The sequence below is a fragment of the Grampus griseus genome (assembly GCF_964374135.1).
Source record: "Grampus griseus genome assembly, chromosome: 14".
In the NCBI taxonomy this organism is placed as follows: Eukaryota; Metazoa; Chordata; class Mammalia; order Artiodactyla; family Delphinidae; genus Grampus; species Grampus griseus.
In genome coordinates this window covers 39,242,673-39,270,444 of record NC_139008.1, presented here as the reverse complement: position 1 = coordinate 39,270,444, position 27,772 = coordinate 39,242,673, and the positions used below count along the sequence as shown (strand labels likewise).

At 60.6% G+C, this 27,772-nt stretch overlaps 2 protein-coding genes across 3 annotated transcripts in view; one reads left to right on the top strand and one right to left on the bottom strand.

Annotated features, from left to right (window-relative positions):
• The first annotated feature begins 91 nt into the window (after positions 1-91).
• MPG (N-methylpurine DNA glycosylase) lies at positions 92-12,533 on the top strand. Of its 2 annotated transcripts, none has more exons than XM_082669723.1 (4): positions 92-238; positions 6,520-6,753; positions 9,418-9,622; positions 12,001-12,533. In XM_082669723.1, the coding sequence occupies exons 2-4, from the start codon at positions 6,532-6,534 to the stop codon at positions 12,405-12,407; spliced, it is 834 nt and encodes a 277-aa protein (XP_082525849.1). In that variant the 5' UTR covers positions 92-238; positions 6,520-6,531; the 3' UTR covers positions 12,408-12,533. The 2 variants fall into 2 exon arrangements, with proteins under 2 accessions (XP_082525849.1, XP_082525848.1); XM_082669722.1 differs by lacking the exon at positions 92-238 and adding an exon at positions 4,365-4,518.
• Positions 12,534-13,084: 551 nt separating this feature from the next.
• Positions 13,085-27,772, bottom strand: part of NPRL3 (NPR3 like, GATOR1 complex subunit) — a gene marked incomplete at its 3' end in the record, with an annotated part of 32,271 nt that continues 17,583 nt past the window's right edge. Inside the window, exons 7-13 of the mRNA XM_082669721.1 lie at positions 21,562-21,699; positions 20,501-20,657; positions 17,795-17,901; positions 17,227-17,356; positions 14,683-14,872; positions 13,792-13,984; positions 13,085-13,250 (exon numbers count right to left, since the gene is read on the bottom strand). Coding sequence (XP_082525847.1) covers positions 13,085-13,250; positions 13,792-13,984; positions 14,683-14,872; positions 17,227-17,356; positions 17,795-17,901; positions 20,501-20,657; positions 21,562-21,699 — 1,081 coding nt within the window. The remainder of the gene's footprint in view (positions 13,251-13,791; positions 13,985-14,682; positions 14,873-17,226; positions 17,357-17,794; positions 17,902-20,500; positions 20,658-21,561; positions 21,700-27,772) is intronic.

Genomic DNA, 27,772 nt, shown 5'->3' with positions numbered 1-27,772 from the left:
GGGAATGCCATGGAGCGAGGGGCGTGCGCGCCGGGGGCGGGCCCGGCCGGAGGGGGCGGCCGCGCTGACTCAAGGCTCAGGAATGCGCGCGGCCCGCCCGGCCCGAGTCACCTCCTCCGGGAGGGCGGCGGGGACACCTGCGGCTGGGGGGTCGAAAGCGCCTTGGTCGGGGAGGGAGGACCTGGTGGCCCAGCTGGACCGAACCTGATGGTCAGCGTCAGCCGCTCCCGGACTCCGAGTGAGTCCTGACCTTATTCTGCTTTGACTTGTGCTTGAGAAGTGGGCGGGGGGCGCTGTGCGGAGGGGGAGGGGGGAGGCGGCCCTGGATCTACCGTAAACCGAACCGCCAGCCTCCTCCGAAGGCCGCGCTGCCCAGTCTCTCACCCTAAGCCGCACGGGAGCCTCACTCGCACACACATGCCCCTGCGTTCATGCACTTAAACACACACGCTCTGTACGCACTCACACTCATGCTCGCCCACGTGTTCCTTTACCCACACCTGTTTACACAGACTCACATACACACACCTCTGCATATACACACTGTAACACCTCCATGCTCACTCTCACCCATTTACACACGTGCACACAACCACTGATGCACACTCAGTCGCACCCGCACCAAAGGCAGGATCAGAGCAGTGACCTCCTCCCGGGGCCCCTGTGCTCCCCACCCGCTGAATCCCTGCTCCCCCAACAGGCACTCCCAGGCCAGGCTGGAACCCCTGGAGCAGAGGCGCAGAGGCGGCAGCACCATTTCCGGCGACCACTCTGTGCTCCTCCCTCTTTCAGGGCTCACCCACCAGCCCTGTGGGCCCATCCCTGCACTCCCTGAATCGAACACAAAATGGCCCATCTGCTGTAGGCTGAGGCCGCTGGTGGGAGTTTTCCAACATTCCTCTCCCTCTCTCCTGACATTGCAGGAGTTGGTGGGGCACAATCACCAGAGAAAGACCCGGGAATGGGGGAGGGGTGCCAATAGCAGGGCAGGGCTGACCAGGAGTTGTGAGTGGTGGAGGGGCACAGACTTCCACCCCGTAGGGCGCAGAACTGGGACCATGGGTGTCCTAAGGACCCTTCTGCTGGGAACCAGAATACTGAGGCACATGAGGCCCAGCCCCTCCAGCTTTGGAGGGTCCACAAGTGTGTCTTCACAGGCCCTTTGCTGGTCTGGGACCAGGAGGCAGTGGTCCTCTCTGAACAGAGGTGCTGCCACGATCAGGTCAGCAAGCTATGCCCAGGGTATGACCGCAGACAAAGCCCTGGTCCTTGGCTACACAGAAAGTAGACAACTTGAGGTGGCAGCCAATTCACAGTTGGCCCAGGAGCCTGGGAAAGGGACAGAATCCTCCAACTGTCTCCTCATCCATCCTCAGGGCAGAGTGGTGCCTGCACACTCCGGGTCATTTACGAACTCAGTATATCAACACAGTTCCTAGGTAGAGGGAGACAATGGAAGCTTTGGAGGGGCTGCAAGAGGACTCCTTCACTGCGGGGTGGGGTGGTGACTACAAGTGCCTTGGGGACACAAGGCAAGAAGAAGGCTGAAGGCTGCCCAGTGCCGATGCTTAGGGCTCTGGCTGCCCACACTGCCACCCCTCCCATGCCAGGCTCTCAGCCACAGAAAGGACAGTCTCTCCATGCCTGGCATTCTCAACCCCCGCCACCTGGACGCTCAGCCTGGGCTGGCAGGGCCAGCGGCAGTGGTGTCATCTCTGGAGTCCAGGGCCTGGGCTCACCTCCAAAGCTTGCCGTGGCCAGGCATCCAGTGCCGCCAGGTCTCCTGCAGTGGGTACTGCAGGGTACCCAGGCTCCCTCCATGACCCAGACACTCATTCCCAGCTGCCAGCAGCATAGCCGTAGCTGGCTCAGAGCTGAGACAGGCACCCATCCCCCAGTCCCCCCCCACCTCAACCCCCGCCCCACCTGGAGTCACCTTCAGTGAATGAGAGCTGCCTTGCCCCAAGTAACACCCCCTCCCCAGAGAGGGTGGTCTGTGTGTCCAGTCACAGGTAAGTGGCTTCCCCCTGGTTCATTCGTTCAGGTTATCTCCAAAGGACCCTCTCAGCTCCAGTGGGACCCCAGCAGCCTCTGTTGCAAACCCTTGCCCCTCACAGGTGTGGCTCCCAAGTACACCTTGGCAGGCAAACCCAGGAATCCCCAGGTTCTGAGCCCACCGAGCCTCCTGAGCGAGGACCCGGGTATCAGAAGGACAGTATGAGCAGAGGCCTGGACCCAGTCCACAGGGACACGTGTGTGCACACACATGTGCTCTTGTCTCACACCTGGCCCACTGCCCTGTGTTCTGGTGGAGGAGGGCCTGACACGGAAACCCCAGAAATCAGCTGCAATTGCCCAGTATGTGTGCAGGTGACTGGGGATGGGCAAGTATCTGGAGCACCCCCTGACTACACTTCACTCTAGGACCTGAGGGGGTGGCAGTCCTGACCACTGAGAGCAATCCCCACCAGCCACTCTGGAATCAGCTCAGCAGGTCAGCCTGAGCTTTGGGGGGCCTGAATGGGCCCGGGACCAGCCCCTGGCTATTTGGGGAAGAGGCAGAAGTGGGCCAGACCAGCCAGGGCCTGAAGTCACTGTCTATTTGAGGCAGCTGCCCCTCCCCATGTCTTGGGGCCTGGCAAGGGGGGCCCTTAAGTACCTGGCCTCAGGGCCCGGCAGCACTGGTAGCACAGCCCCAGGAAAGGAAGATGCAGCCCACAGCTGCTCACTCTGCCCAAGGAGCCTCCGAGCCCCCAGGACCCGTCAGCTGCAGAGGGCCCCAGAGGCCGCCCTACTGAGATGTCACCCCCAGAAGGTGCTGCCCCTTTCACGGTGTTAGCTGTCCCTACATAGAGAGAAGGACAGAAATGTGAAATGAAAATGAAGACAAAACCGCACCCACCCTGCCCCTGCCCCCACCAGGGGGAGTGGCCCAACTGTAGCCTCAGTTTCCCTCCCAGAACAGGGAGAGGGGGAAGGGAGGAGGGAAGGGAGGCTGGGCACACAGGAAGGCAGGAGGGGGAGTCATTGTTCGGGCAGAATGGCTGCAGCGGGTAAGGAGGAAAGAAAGGGGTGGGAGTCACATCCAGGCCCGCCTCACAAGCACTCATTGACGACACACCGCCCAGCCCCGGAAGGAAGCGGCACAAAGTGCCGCAGACAGCTGGGTGGCTTCCGGCAGGAGCTAAAAGGCTGTTGCCCCTCCCTCCGCAGGAAGTCCTGGTTGGGGCCCTGGGCGGAGCGGGGAGTACAGCTGGGCCTGGGCCTGGGCTGGAATTGAGCTCCTGGGCTGGTCCAAGGAGGAGGAGGAGGAGTTGGAGACCAGGGTTCCCCCAGCTGGACTTGCCCTGAGACCAGGTGCCACACTCGCTCATCCCAGGGCCCCAGTCACATGGCCCGTCCAGCACCCGCCCCCCCCACACACACACACCATCCTTTGCCCAACTGTTCTCCAAGGCCCCACGGGTACCCCTCACAGGGCCAGGGTGACACAAGTCAGACAGCTCAGGACATGGTCCAGGGCAGGGGCGTTCCCCCTGCTGCCCCAAAGGGCAGTGGCATACCTCACACTGCCCCCAGCCACTGCCCTGCAGGAGGGGTGTTCCTGGGTCCCCACAGCCCTCCTGCTCACCTCAGCCTCTTCAGGAGGCTGGCCATGCTCCAGCAGGCCCACCCCTGGACTTGAGCGGGCTCCTCTCAGCATCCTTCCGTGGTGGGAAAGGTGGGGGCCCCACTGCAGACACAGAATCCCAGGACCCATCCATATTGTGATGGGAGTGGTGGTGCTTCCAGAAAGGCCTGGGTCCACTTCCAGGACAAAGTCTTCCTGGCCCACTCCCCCGCCCTATCTGTCCCCTCCACCCAAATGCTCCGCAGGTATGGAGCAAGTAATGCCCCTCCGCAGTCCCAAGGACCAGGGGCTCCGACACCACCTCCCTCACGCACATTCCACGCGCACCCCACCGAACCGTCTGGGGCACCCCCAAACCACTACACCCCCAGCCGGGGCCCCTCTAGGGCCTAGTCAAGATTCACAGGGACCAAGCCTCTTTTTTGGTGGTCTGACCACCAGCTGGAGGTCACCAGGTGGAGTGAGCGCTGCGGCTGCGGCGGGACCAGGGTGCAAGTGGGGCGGGGGGCATGTCACTGGGAGGGGCGCGGGGCGGAGGGCTTCCCTCCACCCCAGCTGCCTGCTCCCCCTCCTCACACCACAACTGTCCCAGCAGCCCCGGGCCTTTGTCCCGGATGGGAGGCAGGGCGCGGGGCAGGGGCGACAGCGGGGAACTCCGATCTCTAGCCCGGCCCCACCCCCGGGGCGGATCCGCGCCTGCGCCCGCCCCCTACCCCCGCCGGGCTTCCGTCCTTCTCCGCGCAAGCGCCGGCTCCAGCCCGGGACCCGGCGGCGCTTCCGGGTGGGCGGTGGGGTGCATTCCGGGCCGGGCTGGGCTCCGCGCCGGCAGGTACAAGTTTCGAGATCCCTGACGGAACTGCCGGTTGCCTGCGCGCCGCGGGGCTCAGGTGAGTGCGCGCCCAGGTGAGCGTGCTCCTCGCCGGACGCACGGCCGAAGGACTGGCTCGGGGGCAGACCCCCCGGAGTCGCACCGCCGCCGCAGTGAGCCCTGAGTGGGAGCCAGTAATGTGCGCACGGGCCGCCCCTAGGCGTCTGCAGTTCCCAGACGAGCGCCTGACGGCGGGGTTGGGCCGGCTCGGCTGCTCCATTTGCCAGAAACAAAGCCGAGGCCCTGCCCGTGGTCGCCAGTGAGGTCTGAGAGGAGCGCCCGCCACCGGTTTCCTGCTTACGTGCTGGGCGCTCAGCCTGGCTCAGACGCCCCCTGCCCCGAGCCCGCCTGCCGCAGAAATGACCATAGGGTTGCCTCGAGGGGCCACTTCCCCACACTCCTCCCTTCAGTGTCCCACACGGATAAATGCTCTCCCTTTATTTACTAACCCACTCTTTGCCCAGGTTTTGATGGAGGGCTGGCGGGTCCCTTGGGTGTCCCCATCCAGGCTGCTGTTTTCTGCCCTCCACTGGCTGGGCCCAGCCTGGGAAGTGACCCTTGTCCCCAGGTTTTGCGTTTCTTCCTAACTGGTGAGCGCTCGCTGTACCCAGACAAGTGCTTACCCGGCTTCTCATTTTATTCCCGGAACCATCTTGTATGACAATATTGTTTCCCTTTCTGCAGATGAAACAGAGGCACAGACACCTTAGGTCACTTTCTGGGGCAGTGGTCATCCTTGGGTGCGACGGCAGGGTCACCCCACTCTTCAGCCTGAGGCTCTGAGGCAGGTTCAAATCCTAGGTCTGCAGAGGGGGAGACAAGGCCTCTCTGAGCCTCAGTCCCAGGGCATCTGCATGAGCCGACCCCCACTGCCCACGGTGGGTCAGAGCAGAGACCCAGCGCCACCCCAGAGCCTCGCGGCAGGCCGGGGGCCAAACCTGGGTGGAGAACAGGGGCCGCAGCGTCCTGGAGTCAGCCTGTGGTGGGTGTTGGCAAATGCGCCTGGCTGCAGACACGGTCATATCAACATCCATTCTCAGTAGGCTTGCAGCTCCGGACAACATAGAATGTCAGCACTTACGCTAAAAATAACGGGTCTGTCACATGCCAGGGAGGTATGAGAATCAGCCCCTAAGGAGGGTGTTTCCAGGCCCCAGTGCTCACCTGCTGCTCCTTTCCTTGGAGAGCAGCTGGTCCCCGAACGGCCAAGGGTGTGTGGTCAGGTTTCCCAGGCCCTGTGGCAGCAGGTGGGAGGCAGACCGTGTGCCGGTCTCGGCAGATCCTCCTCATTCCTCACACCTCACTTTTGCCTCACTTATCCTTATTCTGACATCCTGGGTCATGAGACAGAGGACAGCTGGGGACTCATTGAGGGTCATACTCTGAGCGCTTGGAATGGGGCCAAGTAGACAGTCTGCCTGGTGCTCACCCATGTGCGTGTGTCAGGCCTTCTGGGCCATTCTAGGAGGGGTCTGGCACAGTGGGAGCCCTGCCAGCATTGGGGAGGGGTGTGGATGACACAGTGACCCACAATCCGTTCCTCGGCCAGGCCCCACTGAGGTCACAGCTGTTTTAAAATTCCTGGTTAGGGGCAGGTGCAAAGGGAAGGGTTCCAGAAAGAAGCTCAGAAGTTCATTTGGAGACCACGTGATGAGTGGCAATCAGAGGGCAGCAGCCCTCCTGTCCCAGGCTTGGGTGCCACTGTCCCCTCCCCAGGCCCTGCAGCCCTTTGCCACTCCTGCTTGTGGATGGCACGTGCAGCAGAGTGGCTACCAGTCACTGCTGCCACCAGCCTGCCTTCACGTGCCGTCATTTCCCAAGTCTTCCTGGGTCCCAGCGCAGGGCTGAGCATGCCAGGTATGGCTCAAGTATGGCATTCTGTTTGCACAGGCTGGTTGCCCTCTTTTTGCATATGAGGAGACAGGCAGGCAGTTGAATGAGTCCTTGAGCTCCCGACTTCACTGCACAACCATCTGTCCTCTCCTCTTCAGACCCTTTATCTTGTCCTTTCCCGTTTCAGCTTTCCTGAAGAATGGGGCAAAAAAAGCAGCGACTGTTGGAGGCCAAGCGGCATCAGAGCCCGCCAGATGGGACCCGGACATCTTCCCCCAAGGAGCCCCGCTTGGAGCCACCCACGACCCTCGGCCCCCAGCGCAGCATCTATTTCTCAAGCCTAAAGGGCCGCCCTGGTCGCCTGGGATCAGAGTTTTTCGACCAGCCTGCCGTCTCCCTGGCACGGGCATTTCTGGGACAGGTAATGGAAATGTAGCGGCGTGGCCTCTGCTGAAGGGTCATCACCGTGCAGCGTCTGTGGGCCCCAGCCCTCTCCCCGCTGGGCTCACGTCCCTGACTTGGCCCTGCGTGGCCGCGTGCAGTCAGCCACTTTGCCCACATTTGCTCCTGGGTAGCTTCACCTCAGTCATCTGGGGCAGCCTCTGGGTCCAGGGTCAGCTGGGAAGAATGCCAAGGTTTTTAGGGGTGCCTGCCTGCTCTGGGCAGTGAGGACGGGGCAGCTACAACATTAGACTTCCCCCTGGGGCTGTGGGAGCATTACCCCTGGTCCACCTGGGATTGCCCTCAGGGCAGGTTTCTTACAAGGACCACGGTCAATGCTGGCCCCCCTGTCTGTGAGGGGCTGCTTTTGCCTGCCCCGTCCCCTGACACAGTCAGTGCCCCTGCTGGAGCTTGTCTATGTGTGTAGCAGCTTTAGACACATGGCAGCTGAGGCCATGGCCTACGGGCTGCCCAGCATCGGGATTGTCTTGATGAAGGACAGCCTCCTTCTCCCCACAGTGGCTCACAGTGCCGGAGCTGGCTTCCCAGCAGCCCCTGCAGCTCCAAGTTCTGGGGTGGGAAGCAGGACCGCCCAGGGCCCTTGCGGGTGGAGCCCGTCACCATGTTGTGTGTACATGGCATGTGCCGCAGCAGCAGAGTTTTGGCCACATCCATCTGGAGTACCATCTGGCTAGGCCTGGCTTTCTGGTCCTTCTGGAGGTTCCATGGCTACCCTGTGTCCTTTAGTGAGCCTACTTTTAGGTTAAAATGGCCAAGGAGAGTCAGTTTCTGTGGCTAATAGAAAATTGGTGCCAGGAAGAGATCCTAAAATGTGAGCTAGTGGAGTGTGACCTAAAGTGTGACCTCATTGAGAAGCGACCAGAGTCTGTTACATGAGGAAGCTTTCAGCTGCAAGGGCCAGAAGGTCCTTGTAAAAGCACCTTAAGTCAGGAGAGGTTATGATCTCATGTGAAAGGGCACATGGGGCAGGTGGGTCCAGCATCAGGTAGAAGGCCCAAGGGCCTCAGTGTGTCACAGTCTCCCCCTAGGCTCCCCTAGGCTCGCATCACGCCTGTTTGAGCCTGAGGGTAGACAGGGCGATGTCCAGCAGAGAAGGGCGGGTCTCACCCTGTATGTGCCTTTGGTTAGGGTGGAGAGCCTTTTTCATTACCCCTCAGTGGACGTCCTCACAGACCTCTTGACCAGCCTTGGTCATGCACTCATCCTTAAGCAGGTCACTGCAAGGAGCAATGAGTTGCCATGACAACCCAGACCACTCTTGTGTCACCCTCTCAGCTGAGAAGGGTCTTGCCTCTCTCAGGACCCTCCACCAGCAAGGAGGAGATGTGTATAATGGGGGTGAGGGGCAACCACCACCTGCTATCTGGAAATGATATCAGTGGAATTCAGGACAGGAAAGAAGACAGTGAGGAAAGGGCTGTGGGAGGCTCCTCCCCAGGCCCCATGGAGGTGTCAGGCTGACAGGGAATGCTCCCTCTCGTCTCCTGGGAAGATGGGAGGGAGGCCTCATCTGAGGTGCTCTGGCCAAGCCCACCTGTGCACACATATAGGGATTTGTGGGCTTTGTCTCCAGGAAGGCCTCCTCTAACCCTTACCCCGAGTCCAGCCTCCAGCACACCCCTCCCTGCCCCCACAACACTGACCCTGGCCGCAGACACATTGAGCTCCGTGGGCTAAGGCATGGTGGCCTGGCCGTCCAACTTGCCTGAGGCTCTGGCCTAAGGACAAGGCAGGTGCTAGGGACAGCCCTGGTGAGGTGGCTGGCCCCTGAAACTCCACTGTGAACCCTGGTTGAGTCAGACCTGGGGCTCCGGACACTGGGCATGACTGCTGGCCATTCCTGGGGCCGTACCATGGTGATGCATGGCGAAGGGCAGAGGGGCTCCAGGCGGGGGAGGACTCAGCTCCCGGGGTACTCAGTGCTCCGCAGGCCCTGCCTGGCTCTCCTGTGGCCTACTCTGTTCTCCTAGGTGCTCTGCTGGCCTGAGAGCACCCACCCCTCTGGGGACAGCCCCTGACACCTGCCCCCTGCCCTGTCCTCGGCTGGGCCCTCTGTCCCCTCCTGTGCCCACCCTGCCCAGGGTGCTGTCCGAGGCAACCGTCGCCAGGCTTGCCTTCCTGGCCTGCTGCCTGCGCTGACCCACTCCTTGTGGAGCTCGTTACCCCCAGGGCTGTGGGCCAGGCCTGGGGCACTGCTGGGCAGCTGGTCCTGCTGCTTTCAGAGTTGGCTGGGTGGGGGCTGAGTGTGACGGTCCTTTGCAGTTAGTCCAGGGGGAGGGGGCTCCACAGGCTCTGGAATCCCAGGCAGGGCCCTGTGCCCTTCACACTGCTCGGCCCCAGGCTAAGCTTTAAGTCCAAGGGGACCCTGCTGAGAGGAAGTGTGAGAATTCACTAGTGCTGGTGCCCAGCCCAGCCCTGGTTGGCCTGAGATGGCTGCACCCTGTGGACAGGACACTTGGTGAGCAGGGCCTGTGGTCCAGTGGTCCAGCAGGATGGAGGGGATGGTGGGGAAGAGCCAGCTGTACCTGGGTGTCCTGTACCTGTACACCCTGAGCTGGGGAGATGAGTCCAGGCTGTGGACTGTCAGGGTGGAGCGAACCCGGCTCCTTCCTATGCTGAGCAGGTCTTGGTCCGACGGCTGGATGATGGCACAGAGCTCCGTGGCCGCGTCGTGGAGACTGAGGCATACTTGGGGCCAGAGGATGAAGCTGCCCATTCGAGGGGCGGCCGGCAGACCCCCCGCAACCGCGGCATGTTCATGAAGCCAGGGACGCTGTATGTGTACCTCATCTATGGCATGTACTTCTGCATGAATGTCTCCAGCCAAGGTGCGTGGTGCTGGGGCTTGGGGAAGCAGGAGGCCTGGGCAGAGCCCCCTCAGCTGGCAGACCCCGGGAGGACCGGGTTGGCTAGGTGATTGAGCAGGGGGTTCCCTTGCTAGGCTAGGCGAGGGTTTCAGGAACTTTGGCTGCACGGATGGTGGTTAGAGGTGCCAGGGGCCCCACAGAATAGAGGTCATGGGTTGACTTGAACACAGAGCGCATGGGTTCACGAGCCCACCGCTGGCCCCAGAGCTCAGTGCTGGTGTCACTGCCGGCCCAGAGAGGACTCGGGAGGGGCTGATGTGGGGAAACAAGAGTGAGATCGATTTGGGGTGAGCTGGGCTCAGGCAGGAGTCTCGCCAGGCGGCCAGTTATGGGGTCTGGGTCAGTTCTCAACTGGGGATGATACTGCCACCCTGGGGAACACTAGGCAATGTCTGGAGACATTTTTGGTCATCACATCTGTGGGGATGCTCCTGGCCTCTAGTGGGTGGAGGCCAGGGAGGATGCTCAGCAGTTCACAGTGCACAGGACGGCCAACTCCACAGATTCATGGCCCCAGAGGTCAGTGGTGCCGATGGGAGGGATGCTGGTCTAAAGCTCCCGGGAGGGTCCACGCACCTTGGGGGACCCACTGGGTCTTTCGTGGGTAGGCAGCTGTGTTTTCTGAGTGGTCTGTGCTGGGAAGGAAGTGCCCAGCACCGTCTTGCCAGAGCCGCTGCTGACCAGCAGCGGGGGGTGGGGGGGTGGTCTGCCCAGCCCACTCTGGCTAGCCGGTCCTAGCGTCCATCTGCCAAGCCTCCCGTTGCCGACGCAAGATGAATGAAGGCTCGAGGACAATAAGGGGCTGCCGGTCACACATGTGGAAGGATTCCATTAACATGTGAGTTGTGATTGCCCAGAATAGACAGCTGGGGATGCCTGATGCCAGAGCCACAGGGCCAGAGGACACAGGGAATCCACGACTGGCCCTGTGCCCAGCAGAAGGCAGGTGCTGTGTGAAACTGAGTGATAGGGACTGCCCCTGAGGGCCCTGTTATCAGGCGCAGAGCTTATTCCGGTCGCTGAGCTTTTCTTTGGCGTTAGAACCAACCCCTCACGTGAGAGGAGACTGCACTTGGACAAGGGGCTGCAGTCAGTGAGGAAAGGGAGGAGCCCAAGTTTCTGCGGGTACAGTGGACAGAGCAGATGTGGGAGGTGGTGTGACGTGACCAGGATGCCCCAGGAATGTCGAGGTTAGGGGAGCTGAAAACCACATGGGTACAGACAGGGCCAAGGGTCATCCAGGTGGAGTAAGGGAGAGGGGCAGCTGAGACAGTCCTTGCCTGTGGGGTGGAGGCCATGCAGAGACCGGGACTTGGGGCTGCGCGGTTGGTGCAGGCAGACGGGGTTGGCGGGGGGTGATGGGGAGGCCTGGTGCGATGAGGTAGGGGTGTTCTGTTCGTTAGGAGTCTGGACTCAGGTGCATCCCAGGAGAGGAGGGGTCAGCTACTCCTCCAGACCTGTCTGCAGGTGGTACCCACTATGTTCAGGATGGAACCAGAGAGAGCTTTGAGGCCAGTGAGGGGAGCTACCCGGGAATCACAGAGGGACTAAAACTCAAGGCTTTAGGTGCCCTTGGGCACATCCTGAAGTGCTTTGAAAGCTGGCTGGTTAAGGGACATCTGGTCGAACACACCCCCACACTTGCTGGCTGTGCAGGAGGCCAGCTCCTGGGTGCTGATGGGAAGGCCTGTGCGGCTGAGGCCTGAGAGAGGGACTGGCCTGGCCACGCCTCAGGCTGAGCCCCTCAGACTCCCAGCTAGTGAGTGGGCTGAGAGTCAGGGGAGCAGGTGTCCCAGGACAGTGGCCTTGCTGGAGGGTCAGGGCGCCTCTGTCCAGGGCGCAGGGAGTAATCACTGTCCCCAGCCAGGAATCCAAGGGGGTCTGGACAGAGATGTCTTCTCGAGGGAATCCCTGGGCCTGGGTGTCTGCTTGCCGTCCCACAAGTGGCCTGAACTGGTTGGGGAGGGGACCCCACGGAGGTGGGGGGCTATTCCTGCTCTGTCAGTTTCCGCACTGGATCCTAGGGTGGGGCTCACCTGCGTCCTGTGCACACTGGTGGCTGCTCCAAGCCAGGCTTCCAGCTTCCCCAACAGCCAGTGCGGGGGGTGGTTGGGGGACCCTGGGGTTTTCTTTGCTGACCTCACAGAGGGAGCTAGGGAGGTCCATGCCTCCCCAGCTGGTGCCCATAGGAAGCACAGGTGCCTTGGGGGTACAGGTGTGCGGGAGGGGGAGGCAGGCAGAGGGTCTGGATGGTGAGTGAGCACAGGTGTCACCCCCAAAGCTTTGGTCGGGCCTTGGGTAGTGGGGCGACAACCTGGGAGGCTTCATCTCTTCCACAGGGGATGGGGCATGTGTCCTGCTCCGAGCGCTGGAGCCCCTGGGGGGCCTGGAGGCCATGCGGCAGCTTCGCCACACCCTCCGCAAAGGTGTTGCTGGACGAGCCCTCAAAGACCTTGAGCTCTGCAACGGTCCCTCCAAGCTGTGCCAGGCCCTGGCCATCGACAAGAGCTTCGACCAGCGGGACCTGGCCACAGACGAGGCTGTGTGGCTGGAGCGGGGCCCCCTGGGGCCCAGTGAGCCAGCTGTGGTGGCAGCAGCCCGAGTGGGCGTCGGCTATGCAGGAGAGTGGGCCCTGAAGCCCCTGCGCTTCTATGTGCAGGGCAGCCCCTGGGTCAGTGTGGTAGACAGAGCGGCCAAGCGGAACACACAGGCCAGAGCAAAGGCCAGCCGGGATGAGGATTTTTAATTGTTTAAAAATGAAATAAATGCTGTGTTTATAGAAAACTGTCATTTGTGTCTCAGCCGGAGCCTCTGTCTGTGGCCAGCTCGTCTCTGTGGGAGGACCCGGGGCCAGCAGGTGCACTTCCTCCTCAGGCCTGAGGCAGCCGTGTGTGGGGAGCAGCGGTGCAGTCACTCCTCCCCACCCCACCCCACCCCCGCCCCGGCCAAGGGGAAGCTAAGACAGCTGCGGGACACCGTTAGCCCAGGTCCTCGTGCCTCAGGTGGCACGGGGGCGACCGCTTGGCCATGGCCTCCTGGTGGCTAACACAGGACTGTGGGGGGCGGGGAGGGGCCGGGCCAGGCACCGGCAAGCTGGAGGGAAGGGTGCCTGCAGGCGGCCAGTGCTGGCCATACAGGCCAGGCCAGGCCCTCGGACCTGAAGCTCTGGACGGCCCAGGCCCGGGGAACACGGGATGGGGAGCGGGGCTCTGAGAGAAATACGGGCCAAGTTGGTGTGGGCAGCATGCAAGCCTCACTCCGAGGCAAGAGTCCTGGACGCTCTCCCAGCTCGAGCCTCACCTTCTCAGCTCAGAGCCCCTGAGGCTGTTTCCAGGACTGGAGGCGGGTGAGGATGTGGAGAGCAGGGGCCCCATGGGGAGGGAAGGAGCCTGGGGTGGGGGAGGCTTCCTCCGGTGCCCCAGCTCAGGTGAGCAGGGCCTGGAAGACAGTGATGACCGGATCCTCGTGGGTGGTCACCACCAGGACACTGCGGAACTTGTCCACCAGCGCGAGCAGCTGGGAGCGCCGCGTGTTCTCGTTGTACATGATCTCCTCCAGGTGGTGGCGGCCGCGGAAGTAGTGCAGGAGCCTGGGGGGTGGAGGGTGGGTATGAGCACAACTACGGAGCTGGCGGGAGGAGGGGGTCCTCAGGCCCCTGCTCCAAGCAGTGCCCTGGATCCGCTGCCCACCGTGGCCCCTGAAATGTCACCCTGCCTCAGTGCCCTGACGGAGGTGAGGGCAGTGCAGGGTCAGCTGGCAGCGTCTCTGCTTCATGCTGCTGTGGCTCTTCGGGCACCTCGGCTGGGGGCTCCGTCCCTGACAACCTGACGCTCCCAGAACACCATACACCCAGTGCACCCAACTCAGGGTTGGGTGTGACAAGTCTGTGTCACCTATGGCGTGGAGACCAAGGGCCCCACCCGATCCCCATGAGGACAAGAACTTGCTGCTGCTTCCCAAGACGTGACAAGAAACACCCAGGAAGTACAGAAGAGACCCCCACATGCAGGTGCCAGGTAGCGACGGCTGTGTACTGGAGATGCCACCTCAACCAGTGAGGGCTGTTTGCCATCGGGATTTAAGCTGAGATCCACTTTCTGTCCTGTCCCTAGATGTGGCCCCTGCTCTACCTGGCAAACATGCGGAGGTCCTCAGGGTTCTGTGCCGCGGGCACGCTGAGGATGGCTGCCCGTTCATGCTCGGAGAGGCTGGCCAGCAGGTTCTCCGTCATCCTCCTGTTGAGTGGCGAGTCCCCACTGGGGAGCAGCTCTGCACTGGAGTTGTCCATGCTGGGGCTGGTGAGGGTCATGTCATCACTGCTGGCTGAGGACGGGCATAGTCAGGGAGCGGCTGCCCCCAACCCCACGAGTCACCTGTGCCCACCTGGGAAATAACTGCTGTGCCCTTGGGGAGCAGCCCCTCACCCCAAGGCCAGCCTGGTCATCCAACCCGTCCCACCCACTCAGAAGACAGGAGCCCTGAGCAGGCAGGTCCAGCACTGAGCCTGATGTCCAAGGCCCCGCCTTAGCCTGGGGAGGTGCCTCCCCCTAAGCCTTCCAGCCCCTCGTCTTCCCCAAGCCAGGGACCTGGGGCTCGGGGCTGCTGCCTTAGGGGGCACACCGTGGCCAAAACAGCTCCTTCGAAAAGGGACTATGACAGTCACTGTCTCCTCAGGCCCTGAGCGTGGAGGTTTCAACGGTCCTCCCAGGGACGGGGTGTGGTCTGCTCTGACCCCAGGCTGGGCCAGGCTGCTCCTGACTCAGCAAGGTAGAGCCTCGTCCTCAGGGAGGCGGGGGAGGGGACCTCCCCGAGGGAGAGCTGCCCAGCTGGGCGAAGTGGCGTCCTCGGGGACACAGCCGCCCACGGACACTGTGTGTGCACGTTTTCGAGTGCAGCCCTGTGAAGGTGCTGTGGTCATTCCCTGAGGCGCCCAAACTGGGCCTCCTGGCCGCCTGCCTCTTCCAAGGGCGCCCAAGGTGCTCACCCCCCACCAGACAGATGCCCTGGGCAGGGGGTCCTACTTGGGGAGCCAAAGCTGAGGGCGTTGGGCGTGCTGAGGCTGCGGCCGCCAACCCTGGTGGTGAGGGGCACGTCATCCTCCCGGGGGCGGGGCTCGTCCTCACTGGGCGAGGCCATCAGGCAAACGTAGGTGTGCAGCTGGACCAGGAGCCTGCGCTGCAGCATCCACACCACCATCTGGATGAGCTGTGTCTGCAGGACGGGCAGGCCTGAGACATGACCCCCAGGTCACCCCGGAGGTCAGGGTGAGGCCCCACACCTCAAGAGAGGGAGCGCCCAGCCGCCAGCCGCTCTGCAACCCCAACTCCCGTCCAGAGGAGGCAGCGGGGCCACACCTGCCCTTGCTCCATCACACGCCCGGGCTGCCCACGGCTGTCCTTTCTTGCCCAGAGCTGAGGAGCAGGACCTGTGACGCAGAGGACCTGCTCTGCCTCCTCTTCCCCAGCCCACTGGCCTCTGTGGGGACCCTGGACACTGTTGAGAAAGAGGCTGCTGGCAGCTGCCCTGACAGCAAAAAAGTCCTCCCCTTGGGTCAACCTGAAAGCCTGCCCAGGGACCGGGAAGCCTGTGCAGGTGGTGCTCCAGCAGCCGTTGAGTGGGGGTGTGTGTGCACATGGCGTCCACATCCTCAGACCCACACACCCACCTGCTCATCCCTGGGGGTCCCTTGCTGGGAGGGGCTGGCTGACCGGGCATGGAAATAGGGGCATATGTGACCCAGTCACACCAAAGAAAATTGAAAAGGATTGTAAAATAATTAAATTATAAGGGACTTCCCTGGTGGTCCAGTGGTTAAGACTCCTTGCTCCCGGACTTCCCTGGTGGTGCAGTGGTTGGGGGTCCGCCTGCCGATGCGGGGGATGTGGGTTCGTGCCCCGGTCTGGGAGGATCCCACATGCCGTGGAGCGGCTGTGCCCGTGGGCCATGGCCGCTGAGCCTGCGCGTCCGGAGCCTGTTGCTCCACGACGGGAGAGGCCACAGCAGTGAGAGGCCCGCATACCGCAAAAAAAAAAAAAAAAAAAAAAAAAGACTCCTTGCTCCCAATGCAGGGGGCCCGGGTTCGATCCCTGGTTGGGGAACTAAGATCCTACATACCACAACTAAGCCTGCGTGCCGCAACAAAGACCCAGCGCAGCCAAAATAAATAAATCAATCAATTTAAATAAATAAAAATTATATTAAGAGACTTCATCAGCACTTGAGCACATTCTGAATGGGCCTGAAGTAGTAGGTATGGAAGGCAGGTGGCCTCACCCTGGGACTGAGCAGAACCAGAACTGGCTCCATCCGGGCCCCTCGGGCTTGGCCTAGAAAAGCCACCCGCCATCCGGACCATTGGGAAGTTTCCGCTGGGGAGGGGAGAGGGTGAACATGCAAAGTGTGTCTTTTATTCAGCTGGCACGACCTGGCACAGTTCCTGGAAACCAAAGGTGCCATGAAAGACAGCATTCAGAACAGTCACGCTTGGCATCTAAATGAGCGGACCAACAGGGTCTCCTCCTCATTCACAACTTGAGGAAAAGGGTTTCCTTTTAAGCTTTTTTTTTGGCGGTACGCGGGCCTCTCACTGTTGTGGCCTCTCCCTTTGCAGAGCACAGGCTCCGGACGCACAGGCTCAGCGGCCACGGCTCACGGGCCTAGCCGCTCCGCAGCATGTGGGATCTTCCCAGACCAGGGCATGAACCCGTGTCCCCTGCATCGGCAGGTGGACTCTCAACCACTGCGCCACCAGGGAAGCCCCCTTTTAAGCTTTTAAGGACTGGTTTTGCCTAACAGACCTGGCACTTATTAAAGCAAATACTTTACTTTTGAAGACAAAGCCTTGAGAACACCCAGACCCATATCTGACACCTGTCCCACCTGGCCCTGCCCAGAGCCCCAAAGCCCCAGGTTTGCAGTGGAGGGGAGGAGGCAAAGCCTCTCGGATCCAGGCTACACTCAACCCTGCCACAAACGCAGAACTCACCAGTTTGCTCCACACGTCTCACCCCTCCCTGGGGGCCAGGCCACCACACCCAGCACCCTGCCTGCCTCTCGCCCTGACCAAGACCCAGGACCCCTTGGATGAGGAGATTCTGGGGATCAGTGAGCCCAGGACTTATACCCACAGACCCTGTGGCCACCTGGACCGTGGCAGGCAGGGGAGGGAGTAGGAGTGTAGGGACCAGACTCAGTGAAAACAAAATCCCCTCTGCGTCCCCCAACTATGGGATCCCCAGGCCCAGAAGGGGGCACCAAGTGGCTCTGTCCTCCCAGGAGAGGTCACCGATCTCCTGCCAGTTGGGCCTCTTACCTGCGTTCTAACCCTAAGAAGTGCCCACCAGGGGCAGGGGGGCTCCATGGGGGGAGGGACTTGCAATGCTCAAGTGTCTGCAGGCGGCCTAACCAGGGACACGGCTTCTGGTCACCCTGGCAGGGCAGGTACCACATACACAGCAAGCACCTCCCCCCAAACCAAGGCTAAAAGCACGGCAGCACCGAGAGCCTGGGATCAGGGACTGACCCAGGTGGGTGGTTCCTGGGCTCCCTGAGCTCCTGAGACTCACCTCCTGCACAGCGGGGGCCAGGGGGTTCCTAAATTCTGACAAGGAGACCGGCAAGGAGAACTTAGCGAGGACAGACGGCAGGTCGTGAGATGGAAACTGGCGTGAGAACTGCTCAGCCAGCGGAGAGTACCTGGGGACAGGGGGTGAGGGTCCGTGAGCTCAGCAGACCTCCCCACCATTCAGGCGTCTGCACCCTCGCCATGAGCCTGTGGTGGGCAGGAGGGGGCGCAGCCTGGTGGGTGGGCCAGGATGGGTGCAATGAGGACAGAAGCCAGATGCTTTCCCCACACCACAGCCCCTATGAGCCCCTTAGTCAAGGCCAAGGCTCCTGACCTCCCACCAGGTGCCCCGTGCAGCACCCACTGGCTGGCAGGCACGGGCAGGCGCAGACCCTTCCTGGAGGCCGTAGGTGCTGGAAGAGCACAGGCTAGGGGTGCCATGCAGGGCTGAACCAGGCCAGAACTGGAACGTGGGCCCAGCTGCCCTGGGGAGCACCGCCTGGCCGGCCCTGCCAGCCACTCCCCTGCCCACTCGGGGGCCCTGGGCTCTGGCAGCCAGGGGGACTCACAGACACACACTGGCGTTGGGAGAAAGCATGTAGACGTTGTTCTCACACAGCGGGTAGATGATGATGGCCTTGCCCCAGTACACCAGGTGTGCCGCAAGCTGGAAAACCTGCGGGCAGAGGGCCGGGAGGACAATGCTGGGGAGGCCAACCCACGCAGCCCCCTGGCTCATGGCCACAAGCCTCTCCGTCACTGGTCCCTGAGCCGTCCTGGCTGGCACCAGCACAGGGACGCTGGGGCACCCGAGATGAGGCCAGTCCAGCTGATCAAGGGGCTTGGCTGCACATCCCAGCAGAGGCCAGCCCACAGCCCAGCCGGCGCCCAGCACGGAGACGGGGCTCCACGTGACAGTGGATGTGGGTCACTGCACCTGCCCCCTCCACACACTCATCCCTGGAGAACATCCCACTGTCCTGCTGCCCTGACTCTCAAGACACACACACCATGAAGACAGGACAGGGAGCCAGGGTGAGACCACGGCAACGGGCACCGCTCATCCTGCAGCACCACGGACAAGCGCCTCTGAGGGTGCATGCACACCTGTGACAGTGCCGGGGACACCTCTACCTCGTCTCGGCAAACAGGGCCTCCAGTGCCACAGCCAAATCAAACACAGAAGAAATTTCAGTTCCATCGCTGACCCTCTTCTTTCTCAGCCCAAGTCCCAGTGCTGATGGCTCTAAAGGACACAGGCCCCCTTCCTTCCATCTCTGCCACCACCCTCGCCCAATGGGCTCCACCTCCCACCTCTCTGCAGCCAGAGCGCCCTCTGCAGGCCACAAGTCTGAAATCAGGATCACCCGGCTGGAGTCAAGCTGTCAGCAGGGAGACTGTTCTTTGCTTCCAAGTTGCTGTGACCACACGTCTCATCTCTGCCTCATGGTCACATCCCCGCCTCCCTCTCAGAAGGGCCCACCCAGATCATCCAGGATCATCACCCTGTCTCAAGGGCGTTATTCCCATCTGCAAAGTCCCACATAAGGAAGGTCACACTCACAGGTCCCAGGGATTAGGTCTACGGGGCCACTGTTCACCCAATCACAAGTAATGTGTGATCCTAATTTTGTTATTCAGAGATTATGTGTTAATATGTATATAAAAAGCTTGGAGGAATCTAGGTTACTACTAGGATATGGGATTATGGGGACTTTCTCTTTTTCTGTTTATAATTTGTACGATATTTGAATTTTTATAAGAATATATTAATTTCATCATGACAAAAAACCCTCAAAATACTTGCAGAGCTTTTTTGCCTAGGATGGAACATGAGTGATTTTAAATCATCTGGTGACATTCACACCTGTGCTTGAGGTTCCAGCTGGGCTCGCTGGCCTCCCTCCCCACGGGGGCCTCTGCTAGGTGGTCTGCTGCAGGAAGCAGCAGTCCCAGAGGCTGGTAAGGTCAACCACCAGGGCTGGGCCCCAGGGGGCGTCTGCACGACCACACCAGCGGCAAACCCTGATTTGCACCAGGTTCAGCGGGAAGGGGCATGGAAGGAAACAGCAAGGGGACCCCATGGCAAGGCCGGGGAGAGGCGAAGGGGACATCATCAGAGCTTTGTCTGTGTCTGGGGGAACTGTGAGGCACAGTGTCCAAACAGGCTCCGCGTTGGGCAGCCTCAGGGGACAGTAAGGGTCACCCCCTCAGAGCTGCACACTCACAGGCATCTGCTGATCAGCCAGTACTGGTCAGAACACAAACTCCGCAGTACACACACAACAGCTAGCGCGTTAAATGTTCTGTGTCTCGTGGGTGCTAGGAAGGCAGTCCAGGAGCCCACGTGAAACACGAAGGCAGCGTCTGATAAACACTTTCAGATGGGGTGGACAAAGGTCATGGGGTAGAGATGGGGGAAGGGCTTTTTTGGGACGAAAGAATTCAGAAAGGCTGCTTTGGGGAACATGGCCCGAGAGTCAGGCCTGGTAGACAAGCTCCCCTAACGTGCTAAGGAGCAAAGGCCAAGGGCTCCCTGGAGGTGCCTCGCAGGGGCCTAGGTGGCCTGCCTCATGGTGCTCCACCCTTGGCCTTTGTAGGAGCCGCTGGTCCCTGGGCCAGGCCCTGCTGCCCCCTGGCGGTCACACAGTGCCCCGTTCCAGACCCTGAGTCCACCCTCAGGCTGTCGCTTGGAAGGCCCCCTGCCCCTGGCCTTCAACTTCTCCCTGTGCTTTTCCTTGGCCCCAGCCCCTGCCCAGGTTCAAACCAGATCCACAGCCAGGGAGAAGGGGCCCCCATCTGAACAGAAAGGGCAGCTCATGAGCACGTGGCTCGGCAAGGAGGTGGCACCTTGCACAGTAACACAGGCCTGTGTGCCCGTGGGGCGTGGCGTGGGGAATCAAGGCCACTGGGTTTGGTGCTGGCTCTGCATGGCTCCCACGTGGGCTAAGGCACCCTGCGTACCCCTGCTTCAACCCTGCAAGCCCCCAGCCCTGGCTGTGGTCCTGTGTGGCCCCGTCAGCTGGCACCACAATGGCCTCACTCCTCTGCCACAGTTTCACTGCCCCCTCCCCTCCACAGAGGAGGAAGTCAATCCCGAGGCCTGATCCCAGGTCAGACTCCAGATCCACCCACCACCACAGCAGGCCACGCAGCAGCCCTCGGCTGGATGGAGGCCCTAGGGAGGCGACTTGAGGTGCCAGCTGTGATGCGTCCAGCCCCTCCCTGCTGCCCATCCTGCCCACCCAGGGTGTCTCCTCAAGCCCCCAGGGTACCTGCAGTAAGGCCAGGTCTGCGTCCTGGGCCAGCTGCTGCAGGTTCTTCACAGCAGACGTGGTCTTGATCACACGCACCAGGGCTGGGGAGCAGTCAATCGGGAGCTCGCCCAGCAGGGACTTCTCGTCGCTGAGCAGCAGAAGGGCGTGGTATGGGCTGTGGGGCAGAGACACGCGTCATCACAACCAGCGAGCCACAGGCCCTTGCCCTGGGTGTGCATCTGTAGAGAAGAGGCCGGGGAGGAAGCGGAAGACAGTGCTGTGCCCTGAGGCCTTTAAAAACCTGCAAGGATCACCCACAGAAAAAACTGAGGAAGGCCTGACGGGTGACCTGGCTCCATCCCACCTCTGGGATTGCCCAGCAAATGTTCGTTCGAAAACGAGTGAATCTTTCCTAAGGAAAGAGTCCCAAATATGGGAAAAGCATAATCCCCACTGCAGACTATGAACAGAACTACCTAGAAATACGCTTAGCAAGGAAGCCCGGGGCGGCGCACAGGCCTGGGGAGGGAGGAGGGACCAGGCAGTGCTTTGCTTTCTGTCGTCTCAACATTTTCTGTTATGTACCCAGATTTCCTTTTCTGGTTAAAAAACATTTAAGGAAACAAAGGACTTGATGGAGGAGGGGGAGGCAGAAGATTGGGCTCAGCGCTTTCCTTGAAGGAAATCAGTGACATGAAGAAACAGATCTCACAAGTTCTGATCTGAGCAGGAGGTCCGGTGAGTAACACCATGAAGACACAACGTCTCCCGTGGTTGGCTCCTGGCCCCTGCCATGATGCTCAGCCCCACAGCCCTGCCCAGGTCCTCGTCTGGGACCGCAGCACAGCGCCCCGCTTGGCCAGGCAGTGCTGACAGGGCCCGTGGGGAACCTGGGGTGGTCATCTCTAGATAAAACTGAACACAAAAGCGTGTATTTTTACTCTGTAAACAGCAGCGCCCTACCTGCCAATTTCTGTGGCAGGAAGAGGAAAAGACGATTTTTGGAACCAAGTACTTGGTAAACCTCAGGACACAGGAGAGCAGGGCCCCGGCAGGGTGTGCGTGGGGCTGGCACTCACCGGATGGCCTTCAGGCTCCGCTCGATGGCCTCGGGGGGAATAAGGCTCGTGGCCGCGTAGTGGATCTTATGGGGCAGGCAGAAGCTCACCTCCAGCCAGCTGTTGACGTGGAGCCGCACCACGCCAGATGTGCACAGGCTGCAGAGAGCGGGCCGTCAGCCACCCACATAGCAGCTCCCAGCCGTGCACACAAGCCACACAGACACCCCTGAGGGCGCCTCCTCCCAGCACACGGAGGAAACTGCAGGGGGAGACTTCCAGAGCAAGAAAGCATCTTGTCCCGGACCTCAGTATGTGTAAGAGAAGAAAAAGTATTAGGAACACCCACAAAAACTGTATTCCTGGCCAGCCCTGGAATCTCTAGTCCAACTAGAGAGCCAGGGCTCCCATCTCTGTCCCACAGGCTCAGTGCACCAGGGGTATCCTGAGGCCGCCTCTGCACACCTGAGGAAGGCTCCATCACAGCGGGCTGCCTGGCAGGGCAGGGCCTGTCACCAAAAGGGAGAGGTGAGCAGGAGAGCAAGGTCCTGCCGGGGAGGGGCCCATTCCCCTGCAGACACCAGCAGCCCCAGGGGCTCCACGGCCACCGCCAATGCCAGCCTCGGCTCAAACCTTCTGCTTCCCTCGTCTCCGTGATGGAACTTTGGTTCTTTCAAGCCCTGGCCTTGCTCAGGCCAGACATGGCAACTCTGTGTCTGACCCTCATTTCTCACATCCCACCTCAAACCATCTGTCAATCCTATCTGCTTCATGGCAGGGACAAAGTCCAGACCTTCTCCCTTCCAGCCCCCTCTGTCCGCCCTCTCCACTCAGACCCCCAGGGCTCCCACGTAAGCAGTCCCAACCAAGACCCCAGAGTGCCGGAGCCCTGTGGGACCTGCCCACTCTTCTCCGACCCTGTCTCCTCCCCGCCTCCCATGGGTCCAGCAAAATAGGCTGCCCTGCGGCTCTCCAGGCCCATGTAATTGCCCTGGCTACACACTCTCCCCCAGGTGCCCCGGGGTTCCTTCCCCCCTTTTCAGATCTCAACTCAAGCGCCACCTTCTCAGTGGCTCAACCATGAGCCAGGCCCCACAGGCTGCTCACAGTTCCCGTGTGTCCTGTGCACTGGGCAGCAGCACGACCTGCCGTCTCCTGGTCAGTGCTGTTTCCCGACCAGAATTCAGTCACAAGGTGTACTGCTCACCGTACAACCGGTAATGGTGGGGTACGTGGGGGCACTGAGGGCATTTCCTGAATGGAGGAAGGAAAAGGCCCGAGGAACATGTGTCCGCTCTGGGGGGACCATCTCTCAGGAAGACCCTGCCAGGAGAACAGTCGCCTAGCGGCGCCGTGCAGGGGGACCACACACAAAGCTGGGGCCATGGCTCCGTGGCATGGCACCTGGTGTGGACGTGGGGGGAGAGACTGCTGGAGCAGAGGGCAAGGGGGTCTGTGCCCAGCTGAGGCCCGCCTGCCCTGCCCGGGGTACCCTCCCCGTCACACTCCAGCCCCACCCTGCTGGCCCCGCTGGCGCCCAGGTCTCAGGGCTCTCAGGCACACAGATGCAGGGTGCTGGGAGGTGGCCCCGCGGCGCCCCCCCCCGCACCCACAGGCCGTTCTTACAGCCTCTCCCCACAGCTCCGCCCAGACGGACGGCAGAATCCATGGTCAGCAGTTTCAAATGTAAAAATAAGCCTTCATTGTCTCCAGCAGGGAATGGGCAACAGGCAAAGGACCGTGGGAAGAACACAGAGCACGTCTGTGACCTCAACTGCCCCAGGACTCCTGCCAACACTGGCGTCTGCTCCCTCTGCCTGTCCTGCCACCAGGGCGTCAGGAGAACTAGGCCCCCAAGAGCCCCCCTCAAGGGACGGTCTTAGGCTCTGAGCTGCAGGCTGTAGCTGAGTCTGGAGGGCAAAGGTTTGGCCATTGCTGATGACACAGCCCCTTAAGGTGAAACCCAGGCACGGGTTTGGTGACTGTCACAATTTGGGGAAGAGACCCCGGGTCCTTCCCCAGGTCCCAGTGGAGGACACCGCTCTTGGCTTCTTCCAGAAGGAAGCAAGTACACCTGAGCAGACAGAGGCTCCTGGAGCCTCCCCACTCCTTGGCCAAGGGCCTTTGTGGGCTGGACGGCTCACGTCAAACCCTGGGAAACAGCGTCTTCAGGGATCAAAAGTCACACGAAGGGGACCCAGGGTAGTGGTTCCACTTGCCTGGGCAACATTTATGCTCTCAGCATCTGTGTATGAGGGAAGCAGGCAGGGGAAACTGGGCGCCAGCTCCTCCTCCATTCACTTCACCCCTGCTCGGAAAGGCTGGTGGATTCAAAATCAAGGTCTTCCTGTCTCTGAGCTCCCCTCTAGGACACGGCTCAAAGTGCCTGCTAGAATGAATGCCGCAGAGTCAGAAGTAAACACTGAGAGGCCTCTCATTTCAGAGGTAGCCGTGTGGGCTCCTCAAGGAGCCCAGGGATGCCACGCGCAGGTTGTCGAGCCACACGGCACATGCAGAGGCCCCAAGCACTGGTTCGGGCTCCTGGGGCACAATTTACAGCCCTGCACTTGGGGGCTCCCACTCAGCGGTGCCGAGAAAGACACAGGGAATCGTAAGCAAACTGTGTGAACACGAGAAGCCCAAGAGAGTGGTAAGAAAAGGGATGGGGGGAGGGTGCAGGGGTGTGTATGGGCTGGGAGGGGGCTTGGGACAGGCCTCATGGAGACTCAGCTGCAAGTGCCGAATCTGGGTACCAGGGAAACGAAGAGTCAAGGCCTGTGCAGACTCTCCACCATGTCACTGTCCCCAGAGCCCTGGCCACACAGTCTGGGCACATGCTGGCATGGGGTCCTCTTCTCTGGGGGGAGACACGCCCTCCCTGGGTCCCTAGTTTCCACGTGGACTTTACTCCGTGTTCCCAACACTGGCGACCGCCTCCCGTGGGGCACTTGGCACTGAGGCCGGTGCCTCTTTACAAACAAACGGAGCTCTGTAGCGTGCGGACCCTGAGCGCCATCTCCAGCAGCACCCGAGGGCCAGCTGCAGGCCCAGGCGAACCCCGGGACACCCTGGAACAAGCCAGGAGGGAGGGCGCCGCACTGGGAATGTCCTATAAACCCCACCGCCATCAAGAGGTGAGCCCGGAGCTGTGCTGAGGTCTGTCAGGAGGAGGAAAGAGAGATGTTTGCCCTTGTTTCTCAAGTGTGTGCGGCTTTAAGACAAGACTAGCAGAGTAGAAGTTGGGCCCGAAATGGGTCCTGGGAAGCTCTCACTTCCATTTGCCAGCAGTTAACGGTTGGGTCTGGGAACTCTGAGGAAAAACACTGCCCCTGTGTGAGGCTTATCCGGCCCCTCACACAGCTCCGAGACGCCGCCCCGCCTGCGACTTGAGATAGATGCTCCTCCAGAGCCCGCGTCCTGAGGCGGCCACACCGGCCTTCCAACAAGCTCTTATCTTTCACACCCCAGACGACTGTGCACCAGCTCATTTCATCAGCTCACACCTCAGCATCCTAGAGAGAATTTCAATTCCTAACCTAACGTCCTCCTCTAGCCTCGGACCGGTCACCCTTCTTCCTGCCCCAGGCCAGAGACCTTCGAAGCCAGCCCTACACCCTTTGGTCCAAACACAACATGCACTGGGACGAAACTGCACATGACCCACGAGGTCTGGGTGGGCTCCAAAAGGCCAACCTTGAAATGTTTAAGTTTAGGTTTAAGTGCGTTTCATGGCAACAGGGACTGAAATGCCCAGGATACTTGCGGACGTGTCTGTGGGCCCACCCCTGTTCTGGATGGGCAGCAGTGAGGCAGCATCCCCAGCGCACACAGCACCGCCCGCAGGCCCGGACCTGGGTGGCTTCCCCAGGCTCCCAGCCTCCCGGGCCCACCACAGGCCCTGTCAGCTCTGAGAACTCTTCAACAAGCACTCCTTTGAGCCCCACGGAATCCACATCAAGGGGACTCGTGTTTACTCATCCCTTCAACCACATGCCGAGCACGAGGGCTGTGTCACAGAAAGCGAGGGGATGTCCCTGACCTCATGGGGTGCTGTCACTCAAGTCACGAAGCTGCACAGGCAGACACAGGTGCTGGGCAAGTTGAGGCGGCCACAGGCGCCTAAGTCCCGGGGCACAGGACCGCCAGGCCACACCACAAACCCGGATTTTAATTAAAGCAGCCAATCCAGAGCCATTCCTTTGCAAAGTCCCACCCCAACCCCTAAGCTCAACCAGTTCTCACAGCTTCCAGCCTCTCACTTCTGCTCTGAGAACACCCTTCCCAGGGGTCAGCCAGCAAGTCTCCACCAGGAAAGAGCTCTATGTTCCCCACCGCCTGCGCAGCCTCCCCTTCTTAGCTCCAAGGTGCAGTCCACCCTGCAGGAGCAGAGTGGGCCAGGCCAGACCCTCGAGGCCAACATGGACCTGGTGGGTCAGAGGGAAGGCCACAGACCACGGGGCTCCTGGGAAGTCTCAGAGCCGCTGCTGTTGCCAGGCGGGGACAGGGGACGGGGAGGACACAGATGCCCCCGGGACTCCTGCGGGAGAAGCACCGCCGGTTTCACTGGGGCCGGACCCAGGACCTAGGAGCCTGTTTCCAGACCCCACTTGGTCAGAGTGAGGTCTGGAAATAGGAAGGATGGGGTGGTTTCACCTGGAGGAAACTGACACACCTCGGTTCTGGAAGGAATCTAAGTGCTGAATGGTGGACCCTGGCAGCTGTTTTTGCCGCAAACGCTGACTCCTGTCCTTGGAACTAGTGCCACTAGAGGGTGCTGGGCTGCCCCAAGCCCCAGCTCGGCCGGCCCAGCAGGTCACCAAGGAAGCAGCCAACTCTCCAGGGCCTCATTCCCTCCAACTTTCCAACACAATTCAAACCTAAGAAATCACAGCTCATTATTCACTTAGGAACATAAAGTCTGGTTCTGGTCTGCTTTTTATTGTAATTCCACGTTAGCGTGGACTTCGCTTGTAGTCTAATCCTACTTGAGGCATGCAAACTCCCACTCAGAAAATGGCAACAGTTTCCAAGGAAGGGGTTTCTCATACCAGCCCACCCAGACCAGAGGGCAGTAATTCTCTTACTGCAGGAAAAACTGCCATGTGATCATGTGGATAAAAAGAGACAGGGTCAGACTACAAGACCAGAAATCTGTTCTGGGTCAAGACCAAGGCTTCGCCAAGAGGTCTCCAGAGCAGGAGGGACCAGAAACCAAGGCAATCATGCAGCAAGGGGCGTTTCACGCTGCTCTGATTTCCCCCAACGCCCAGAGGTCACCGAAATAAAGAAACGGAAACTCCAGCCCGGACGCACACCCCAAAGGACAGCTCTCCCTCCCACATAAAGGCACCTGTGCCCCCAACAGAACACGGGTGAGGGGGGAAAACTTCCCTGGCGGTCCAGTGTTTAGGACTCTACGCTTTCACCACAGAGGGCGCAGGTTCAACCCCTAGTCGGGGAACTAAGATCCCCCAAGCTGTGCAGCTGGGCCAAAAAAGAAAAAAAAACAAAACAGGTGAGGAGTCGGAGCAGAGCGCTCACAGAAAAGGAAACAGGGATGTTCCACACGTGAAGTCGTGCACACCTGCGTTCAGATAAAGCTGCCCTGAGACCCCGTCCTCCACACATCACGGTGGGCAGAACCCAAAAGCTCACAAGACCCTGTGCTGGCAAAGCTCAGGTGCTGCTGATTCAGGTGCTGCTGATGGGAATGCAGACCGAGCCACAGAAGGAAGTGCCTCCAAATGACACGCACACCTGACCTATTCAGCCCGGCAATTCTTTTAGGAATTTATCTCATGGATGCACAAGCACTCGCACGAAGTAACACGCATATAGCTGAGCAGCACGTCTTTCAGCAGCAAAAGCTGGAGTCAATGATGCCCCAGGGAGGGGGCAGGCAGCTGTGCAGCAAGGAGTCAGTCCCTATTTACCAACAGACAGACGTCTGTCGGTAAGCTGCGCGTTCAAGTGAGGAGGTAAAGGGCGACCTGTGCACTCTGCGCTCTGGCTACGAAAGGGCTCACCGTGTGTGCTTTAGCACCTTCCGACAGGGCGCACAACAGGCCGCCTGGTGCAATGCACCCCGCCACCAGGAAGGAGACCTGGCGCGGGCGCAACGGGAAAGAAGCTCTGTGCTCTGACTTTCAAACTCAAAGGACACGTGACCTTTTCAAAGGCTTAAGTTAAAAAAAAGGAAACTTACCAAAAGGTCATAGTGATTATCACTGGG

Bases quoted from the DNA above. Each gene is read 5' to 3' on its own strand.
- MPG (XM_082669723.1), top strand. From the start codon at position 6,532: ATGGGGCAAAAAAAGCAGCGACTGTTGGAGGCCAAGCGGCATCAGAGC. The intron at 6,754-9,417 runs GTAATGGAAATG...TATGCTGAGCAG, and splicing joins CACGGGCATTTCTGGGACAG to GTCTTGGTCCGACGGCTGGA. The intron at 9,623-12,000 runs GTGCGTGGTGCT...TCTCTTCCACAG, and splicing joins CATGAATGTCTCCAGCCAAG to GGGATGGGGCATGTGTCCTG.